This window comes from Portunus trituberculatus, chromosome 29 (genome assembly GCF_017591435.1).
Source record: "Portunus trituberculatus isolate SZX2019 chromosome 29, ASM1759143v1, whole genome shotgun sequence".
NCBI classification, from domain to species: domain Eukaryota; kingdom Metazoa; phylum Arthropoda; class Malacostraca; order Decapoda; family Portunidae; genus Portunus; species Portunus trituberculatus.
In genome coordinates, this window is record NC_059283.1 from 6,309,722 (window position 1) to 6,319,727 (window position 10,006).

A 10,006-nucleotide genomic window follows, 5' to 3' on the forward strand; every position below is an offset into this window, starting at 1 on the left:
AAAGCGTATCACATTTATTTAGACGAAGCTGACACGAGCGTTAGTGCGGTAACAACGAGACGCCAAGCACGCTGGCTGACTCTTGAAACCAAACACAACCAACGGAGCTTCAAACCTTTTAATAAATACCCCAAAAATCATATTATGCAACACCTATAAAATAAGATCATCTGTAAAACATATCACAACAATTCTTCCGTGAGAGAGAGAGACGAGAGTTCATACAACAGTGGTGAGACGTAGAGCCATCTGGTGGTGCGTGGCTCTTAGGGAAGCAACAGGAGTTAATGAGAGATGAACGTCGCTTCCTGATCTTATGAGAGACTAAGAGAGGAAAAATACACAAATAGATGAAGAGAGAGAGAGGGACTTCAGATCTACAGGGTCTCCTTCATCATCCAATTTCCAAGGATCACAATACAGGTCTCGTGCAAAGGGATCTCATGGTGTGACTGAGCAGAGCGGACCTCCTGCAGGGTGTTGCGAGGCGCTGAGCGTGACACGTGCATGGCCAGGCGTCAGGCTTGGGCCCGTATTCAGAAACGCTTTGTTCTCTCACCACGACTATTCTCCAAGACCACAGTGATGATTAGCCGAATTCTCAAGACTGTTTCTACTTTTAATAATACACAAACCTTGTTGATCTGTCACTAAAAACGTAAAAACACCCTTAAAAACCCGTGTAGCTTCAACTAGAGCCTTTTGAAATAGTGGAGGTGTGACGAAGAAGTGTTTCAGAAGATGGCCCTTAGCGCTGTGGGTGTTTGAGGCCCAGGTAGCCGACCATCACATCGTAAGAGGACACCAGGTTGAAGTGGGGACACTCTCGGGCCAGATGGAGCTCTCATGGGGGGGAACGCGGATGTCCTCAACTGGGAGGCGATAGGGGTGCTTCATCCACAGCGGGACACGCCTGGGCTCGTCATCAACACGTAGCACCGCCGCGTCCTGAAGGGAAGACCAACACCGCGTTAGCCCTCCAGCCTCCCCCTACATGCTCGCTCGCCACGCTCCTCTCGCTATTTCTCTACTGCCTAGGGCGCCGCACGTCAATGGGATGTGACCTTGTGATCTCTGTAGATTGGTGCGGCGTTGGGTTTCTGAAGGGAAAATGACCCCGTGTGTTGGGTTGGGTTACCTCTATTCTGTCGCCCCAATAGTGTGTTGAAGGAAGGATGGTTGATGTGGCAATAAGACTAGTGTGGTGGTACTGGTCGAGAGTTTCCTGTTCGCTGTCGGTGCCTGGAGTCGTCGGGCCATCAAGTTTAAAACGCGTAATAGTCGTCAAAGGAATAGATTTTCAAAGGTCGCACTCGCAGGAATTCTCGGATGAGTTTGACGTTGGTTCCCACGCCGAAGTGAGGGCGGGAACGGTTCTCGTGAGGCGGAACCCACACGCAGTCCCAGTCCCAGAACCAAGGGTAGCCATACCAGATGGGGTCGCGGAGCCTCAGCTGCCGACAGAACCAGACATTAGTCCTGGCCTGCTCCGACAACAAAAAGTCAAAAGAGTGAACAAAAAAAGAAAAAAAGGAAAAATAAAGTTACCTGGTTCGCGTCTGTTTACTGCCTCCACTTCTCCTGTCCGAAAACTTGCAAATAATGGAAGAAACGAAGCAGAGAGAAAGCAAAAGAAAAGTAGCTGATGCGCGTGTTTGAAATGAATTAATGTGATGTGCAGTGTGGGCAGCTTGAAGGCGTTTAGAGACGTGGGGCACCTGCCTGTACCTGTACCTGTACCTGTACCTGCGGTGGGAATAACAAGCAGATGCAAGCACTGATTGAAGTGAGTCATTCTGCCTCTCTGTTGGGCTGAGTTTGTTCCTGGTGTTAAGTCACTAGCAACATGAATCACGTTTTTCTTGAGGTGCCAGGTGAAGATGTGCCAGGTAAAGGTCTGCCAGGTAAAAGTGTGCCAGGTATAGTGCCAGCCTGCATCACGAGGGACCGTCAGGGGAGTCACCTCCACCACCCATGCATCACTTCATCATCACCAACAAATGGTCACCAACAAATGGTATAAGCAAGCTGGATACATTATGCAGTAGCAGGAATATATACGTTTTCCCCTCTAATGAAGTATTAATGAGTCTTTTTTCATTGCTTGTTGGTGTTTGAGTGGTTTGGTGGTGAGTGTCGTGACGGTCCCTCCGTGAGACTCCGAGATGACCTGTAGAGGAGGAATGTCAAGATTTTTATTTATTATTGATGGGACAGTGACTGTACGAAGTGATCGAAGGCCCGACGACTCTGCGGCGCTGCCTGCATGTGGTAGTGTGGTGGTGTGGTGGTGCGGGGTGTGTGGTGACACCTAGCGGGGTCGGCACACGGTGTGCTCGCTGAGGCTGGAAAAGGGGACGACACAAGGGACTCAGAGTTGGCTCTTGTCACCGGAGGGAAGGGAACACGTGGTGGTACAAAGGCCTTGGTTCTCCAGGGTCTTTTTTTTATTTCGAGAGGAGCGATTGACGAGCGAGGCGTTGATGCGTTAGTCGTAATGTTCTTATGATCTAAACAACTTAGCGTACCCGCAAAAATGCAACATTTAACTGCCTTACCTGCTGGCCTTGTAAATGGCCGCCGCAACCATTAACCCTCCCCGTGCTTACAAGTGAAGTATTTGTCAAGTGATCAGAGGGCGGGTCGCCACTCAGTCCCCGGGCACAGGGTCCCGTCAAGCAACAGAAGGCTTCCGCATCTCGTGTCTTACCGCCGCCTCGTAACTGGACATGGGTCGGGCCCTCGTTATTCCTTCTGAAGATGAAGACTCGTCCTCGAACATCACCCTCGACTTAATGGCCTTCCTGTATCTCACGGGGAGCAAGTCTCCATCATCGTCAAACAAGAGGCTACGGGATGGTGGGAGGCTGGATGCCCGGGCAGAGCGGTAGATGGTGCCGTCCATCGAGTAGGTTTTCAGCCGCTGAGAGGGAGAGAGGCCGAGACCCACTGAGAGGCAGCGTCGATGTTAGTGGCGCGGGAAGAGAGAGGAGGAGGAGGAGGAGGAGGAGGAGGAGGAGGAGGAGGAGGAGGAGGAGGAGGAGGAGGAGGAGGAGGAGGAGGAGGAGGAGGAGGAGGAGGAGGAGGAGGAGGAGGAGGAGGAGGAAATGTACTGCAGAGCAGTGCAGTGATGGCGATGGAAGAGAGGCGGGTCAGCAGATAAAGTAGCGTGTGGTGGTGGCAGTGGTGGTGGTGGTGGCTGTGGGCTGCAGTGTGGAGGGGAGATAGACTGAGGTGTGGCTGTCAGTGCCGCGTATTGAGTGCCGGGTGGACCCGTGGGGCGGGGTGTGGCGGAGCAACAGGGCGGCGAAGACGGCGAGGAGTGACGGCAATGCTTGGGTCTCATTAGGCACACAGTATCTTGTTCTTAATAGCAATCAGCTGATGAAGATATAGGATAAACTGAACAAGGCTCGTCTCACCCATCTTGACACTGTGAGGCTGGAGGAGATGAGGGTACTGGCGTCGGCTCAAACTCCCGCCTCGACTTGCCTCTTGCATGTGCGCCACTATAGACAAACCTCAGCTACATGACACTGAGACAAAGAGATCTACTCACAGTGAACCAAGGCACATGCACACTACTGAACTCGAGGGGGACACACGGGACACACTATGCATACAGGGACACAGGACATGACGCCCCAGGGAAAGTGTGTCTTGCTCTTGATCATGTCTGTGTTTACTGACTCAGTGATACACCGCGTGACGTGTTGGGAATGAGGTGATCTGTTGCTCAAGCCTCGTGTGCAGGAAGGAGTGAAGGTATTACAATCTACAGGTGGTTTTCTACAGATGCTGTTAATTCCAAACCTACGCATTCAAAGAAACTCATGACTGAAATAATAATAATAATAATAATAATAATAATAATAATAATAATAATAACAATAGAATAAGGATGCCGAAACAAGGCACTAAAAATCAGTAAACAAAACTTCTGCAAATTGTAAATAAAAGGAAAGAAAAACAAAACCACATCTTTCATTTTGAGAGGGAAAGAAAACCTGATAAAAGCTGCTCATGCAAGAAGGAAAAAGGGAAAAAAAGGGAAAAACATTAGAAACACTTAAGAATATTGACTCTATACTCTGTCCATTGGGAAACATTATGGTCAGTCTGTGTCTCCCCATCCTTTGTCCTTTGTCACTACCTCTGAGTCCTATCCTCGTCTTCTCAGTGTCTTTTTTTCCTATTTCTATATCTAATAATTTTTTCCCTTGGTCTATACCGGTCTCCCTTCTCCTTTTTTCCCCTGCTCTATTTCTAATCTGCGTTGTCCTTGACTTAATTTCCTAATGCTTCCCAAGTGACAAATTGTTGTTTCTCGTTTTCTTTATCTCTTCTAGTCCTTTGGTATTTGTGGTCTTTCTGTTTTTCGTTTGTTTATTTCTTTCTTTCAGTGTCTCACTAATTCATTTATTTATCGACTTTCTGACATTCAATTATTTTAGATGTCTTTGCTAGTTAATTACTATTTATCTATTCATTCATTAGATTATTTACTCATTATTATTATTATTATTATTATTATTATTATTATTATTATTATTATTATTATTACGTTCATTCTTAAATTTTGTCTCTGTCATCGTCTCTTTTGTCTTACATAATACAAAAAATTCCATCATATTAACTACAACTGCTATTTACTCTTACTACTTACTAAGACTTTTATCTCAATGAACACATACAAAGCAGTTTACAGACTCAACATTTACGAACATTTAACTATTTACTTTAACATTGCATACAATTTACTAAGATCATTCCTTATTTAACAAACGACTTCACATGCAGTGGTGTTTCTAGTCTCTCTCTCTCTCTCTCTCTCTCTCTCTCTCTCTCTCTCTCTCTCTCTCTCTCTCTCTCTCTCTCTCCTAAATTTATCTTCCCTACATAGCTTTCCTCCTTATTTTTTCCCTATATTTCTCTTCATGTGTGTATTAAACCCTTTTCTTTACACATACACACACACACTCTCTCTCTCTCTCTCTCTCTCTCTCTCTCTCTCTGCATGCCAGCTAGCGTTACCTCAGCCAAGGACTGGTGGCCGGGCTGCTCACTTGGCGCCCTCTTCACCTTCTCCGTCACCTGCGTCTCCTTCTTCTTCTCAATGTAGTCAGTGAGCGGTTTGTAATAGTTGTTCATGTAGCGGGTGTTGTAAGCATACTGCCTGTTCACGGGCTTCTGGTAGGCGTAGCGCGGCATGGCTGGGGGAGCTGGTCGTGGGCAGGGGCGTCAGATACACACGGCGGGTCTAAGGAGGGAAGGTGATGTTGTAATAGTACCTAAATAGCTCGGGTTGTATTTCTGAAACACTTCCTCGTCACACCTCCATTACTTTCGAAAGGGCCTAGTTGAAGCTGCACGGGTTCTGGGGATCATAGAAAACGTGACTACAGTAACAAGGCACAGATAATCAGATGATGGTAACGAAACTAAGGGAGTATCTCTGAAAAGAAAACGGAGAGAAAGAAAACAGAAAACGCAGGAAAAATCTAAAAAAAGACAAGATTTACACTTCGTTCTCAGCCTGACTTGTTGACGCTTCCTGACTCTTCCTACACAAACAATATAAAAAGACCGAAAGAAAAAAGAAAAAAATACGATAAGAACTTCGGTGCATCCCTAAAAGTAACCCAGAGAGAGAGAGAGAGAGAGAGAGAGAGAGAGAGAGAGAGAGAGAGAGAGAGAGAGAGAGACGAAAACTTGAGGTGAATATTGCTAAAATTAAATCTGAGAGCGCGTATAGCAAGAGTGGGTGGATCTCTCTCTCTCTCTCTCTCTCTCTCTCTCTCTCTCTCTCTCTCTCTCCCAGGCACGACAGACCCACGCGGCAGTTGGCACGGCGAGAACATTCCTGCGAGGCGGTGCAGGGCCGTGTGAGGGTGGCGGGTGATGGATGGACTGCCTGAACTCAACGTGGCTAGGAGGACGACGAGGGTGACGATGAGGAGAACAAGACGAGGGAAATAAAAGCGGTAAACAGGAGGAAAATAAGAGACTAGGAAGGGAAGAAAAGGAATAAAGAGATTGGGAGATATAAGGAAAGGCGAGAGAGATAAGGAAAGGATGTAAGAAGAGAACACCAATGAGGATATAGATAGATGAGAGAGAAAGACAGTAAACTAACCTGTTACTCAGTTAACCATCACAAGACAGACAGACAGACAAACAGACAGACAGCTCATCCACAGCATACGTATAAAATTTTCATCCCCCCCCAGCCTCTCCTGATCCACCCCACCCATTCATGTGAGACCTAATACCCTGATGGCACCTTCTATCAGTGCCTATAATGAATGAGTGCCAAGTGGTGGCCCTATTCCCGCTATCACCCTCTGGCCACCTGACACTGTAGGGGAGAGAGAGAGAGAGAGAGAGAGAGAGAGAGAGAGAGAGAGAGAGAGAGAGAGAGAGAGAGAGAGAGAGAGAGAGAGAGAGAGAGAGAGAGAGAGAGAGAGAGCACCATTAACAATTCACAAGTGATAATATAAAGTACAACAAGACCTTTAACAAACAGAACCATTGGCACAGCTTCCTTGACCTTCAAACAAACACTGGAAGGTCAGGGAAGAGAACAGAATAAGAAGTCAATAATAATGTCTCTAAGGAGGTTTATAGCTGTCCCTAATAAAATATACGTGGCACAGTGCCTCTAAAACCCCAGTGCCAACCAAGGCTGTAGGGAAGTGCCAAGGAGACAAGGACGTGAGGAGGCAGGTGGTATGTGCAGGGAAGGGTACGTGACGCTGGCAGGGTAGCGGTGGGCTTTAACTGGCAGGGGGAACAGGTGCAAAGAAGCTAGGGTCCATAATAGCTGTGTTGTTAAGAGGTTTGGCAGGGTGACAAGGTTAGTTAGTCTGTTGGTTGGCAGGGTAAGGAGGTTAGTAGTGGTTGGCGGCAGGGTAAGAGTGTCAGGGACTAGGGTAAGTGATTTGGCAGGGTGTTTTAGTAGTGGGCAAAGTAGGCAGGGTATGTTTTCTAATAGGGTGGAGGAAGATAGTAGTTGGTGGCAGGGTAAATGTGTCAAGGTGATAAGTAGGGAAAGTGATTTGAAAGGATGTATTTTAGTCAAGGACAGAGTAGACGGCATATTTCCTAGCAGAGTAGAGCAGAGTAGATGATTGGCATAGGATGAGTCCCAGCAGGGTGAGAAAGGAGACAGGGTAGACTTTTAACACAATACGAAAGTAGCTGGTAGAATGAATAACTGCCTGACAGGGTAGAAATACTCGTAAGACAAGGGGATACAATTCTTGGCAGGGTAAGAGCAGGAATGGCGGCAAGGAGGCAGGGAGGGAAAACAGCTGGCAGGGTAAAGAAAGAGAAAAAAAATAAAGAAGAAAGCAGGTGGTCGCAATAAGAAGTAAAGAAAGGCTCCGTGCGACATTTGGATTTGGGTGAACACGTGTCATATAAGGGGCGAGACATCTGAGGAGGCGAGGTGCTCCACAGTTGCCTTGGCCGCCACGACACTCCGGGTTAGGCAATGTTTACCCTGGTGGGGGCGGGGAGAGCCGGCCGCCAAAAATTAACCGAATGGTGATAATTGGCGGTTTTCATAGTTTTTTTCGGGTTTTCTTTCGGTTTTACTTTTTATGCGATAGTTTTGTTTCAGTAGGTTTTGTAATAGTATGGAAGTAAACAAGACTTGAGTAGAGTTTGATAATATTGATTTCTTAAGATTTTTCTGATTTTTTTTCTTTTTTCTATTTCTATATATATTTTCATTATCAAATTCTATAAACAACCAAAATTCAATCGACTGAAAGTTCATAATACAAAATTCTCAAGCATTTAATCTCTTTTCTTCCTCTTTCGTCACTAAACAAACATTTCAATACATTCCCATCAACTACAGAAACAATCAAAACTTAATCAACAGTGCTTAAATTTAGGCAATATAAACTTAGAATAAAGTTTTTTTAATTAACATAACCTATCTCCACTTAAGTTATTACATGTCAGACCTATAATTATAAACACTAATATGGCTGCCAAACTCATAAGTATTAATGGAGAGAGTTATGGCTTGGGATAGTTAATGGAGGAGAAAAAACTGAATTGAGTCATGGCGGTACAACAACATCATTTAGCGCCAAAAAGTTAATGGAAGCCTAAATTTACCTGGAGTCTATGTTCAAGGTATATTTAAGCCATCTACACCTGTATATTAAACCTCCACCTTCCACCACTGTCAAAATTGTAAGTTATTGCATCCGTTCGTCATATTCTTCTGTCACCATATCATCATAAGTTCACCATTGTTATTATCTTCTCCTTCACCATCTGACCTCATCACTATTATCATCCTTATTGTCCCTTATCTGTATTCACCATTACTAGCTTAACAATTACATTTTATCACCATTACCACCATAAACATCATCACTATCATTACTCTCTCCATCACCATGAGTCTAATACCATTACTATTATTATTATCACCATTGTCACCCCCATTATCTGACAGTTTAATCACCATCAATACCTTCCTCATTGACCACTATCACGATCTCTCACTATCCCTAGCACCATTACCAGAGCTTTTTACTATTATCAATATACACTACCATAACTATCACTACCACCACTACTACTACTACTACTATCACCAAGACACACACATCACTAACACATAACTTCACTCCAGCACCATTACACTAAGAAAACATGAGCCTCCTCTTCCCCCCATAAAAGAAATCCACATACATCCACCATAAAACACTAGATATCCACCGAAATCCTGCAGAAATACACAAAAATATAAAACACTACACATAAATCCAACGAAATCCAGCAAAAATCCAATAGAATCCACTAAGAATCCATCCCAGCACTTTTCCATCCTCACATCACACTTCACATCTCAGTAAGTGACCTTGGCGCTTCTCAACTCTTCAACTCTCGCCTCACCTCTTCCTTGTCGCCGATGATACGCGTGTGAGTCGACGGGTTCCTGGCGACCAACTGCTTAGCTTCTAGCCTCGGTGTCTCCGCGGGGCACTCCGAGAGGGGCGGGACCACGGCCGGGTGGACGGGTCGGGGTAGGAAGGGAGTAGGAGACTTGGAGGGGATGCAAGGCCACAAAGCGACCAGAATTTGTTGCCATCAGGCGTGAAAAAAGAAAAAAAATTGCGAGGACAAAAGGAACATGGAGGATAAACAAAGTGAACAGGAAGACACTGGAATGATTTATAGAGTAAAGGTTGAATGAGGGAAGAAAGTGAGAGAGCAAAGGTGAAAATGCAAGTGAAGAGCAGCATTATAGTGGTGAAAGTAATGAATGGACAAAAAATAGATATGAAAAATGTGAAATGAGAGTGGAGTTTGAGAAAAATTGTAAACGTAAGATGAAGAAAGATATGAGAATATATATATGTGTATATATATATATATATATATATATATATATATATATATATATATATATATATATATATATATATATATATATATATAAAGCTGAAAATATTAGCAAGGAGGTAAATAAAGATAATCAAGCGAGAGATGAAGACAAGAAGATATTAAAAACAAGAAAAGTGAAAGTGAGAAGGAGGACAAGGATTATACAAGAAAGAAATAATGCTACTAGACTTCTTCACCCCACATTCACACGCTACCTTATCCTTCTTGTGTCCACCCGGCCTTACATTAACCTCATTCTGAAATCACCTCACACTCACACTCACACAAGACCCGAGGACCTCACACCAGCCTTTCATTCCAGTCAAAATAAACATTCAATCAACAAACCAATAAGAGGGAAAGGAGAAAACTCAAGAAAACCATAACAAACTCTCAGGAAAAATACAAGTAATGACGCAACGGAGACCTGTCACGTCCACCAATCACAAGCTTTGTAGTCCAGCCGGCCAGCCAATCAGGGCAAGGTGAGTCAACGCAGGAGGAAATAGCCACGCGAAGCAACTAGTTCAAACAGCATTCTAGCACCCAACGCCTCTCCACAGCTGAGAAGAAGGCTAAATGTGACGCTATT

General features: G+C 44.8%; 1 protein-coding gene across 2 annotated transcripts; it reads right to left on the bottom strand.

Moving 5' to 3' along the window:
* On the bottom strand, positions 1–9,080 carry LOC123510418. Of its 2 annotated transcripts, none has more exons than XM_045265592.1 (4): positions 8,923–9,080; positions 5,035–5,260; positions 2,711–2,923; positions 1–948 (listed from the first exon to the last, which is right to left on the bottom strand). In XM_045265592.1, the coding sequence occupies exons 2-4, from the start codon at positions 5,209–5,211 to the stop codon at positions 787–789; spliced, it is 552 nt and encodes a 183-aa protein (XP_045121527.1). In that variant the 5' UTR covers positions 5,212–5,260; positions 8,923–9,080; the 3' UTR covers positions 1–786. The 2 variants fall into 2 exon arrangements, with proteins under 2 accessions (XP_045121527.1, XP_045121526.1); XM_045265591.1 differs by having other exon boundaries at positions 715–1,454.
* Positions 9,081–10,006: the final 926 nt, after the last annotated feature.

Excerpts from the sequence above, each read along its gene's own strand:
- LOC123510418 (XM_045265591.1), bottom strand. The coding sequence starts at position 5,211 with ATGCCGCGCTACGCCTACCAGAAGCCCGTGAACAGGCAGTATGCTTAC. Across the intron at positions 2,924-5,034 it reads GCCACCAGTCCTTGGCTGAG|CGGCTGAAAACCTACTCGAT; the intron begins GTAACGCTAGCT and ends TCTCCCTCTCAG. Across the intron at positions 1,455-2,710 it reads TGTCCAGTTACGAGGCGGCG|CTGAGGCTCCGCGACCCCAT; the intron begins GTAAGACACGAG and ends TTCTGTCGGCAG.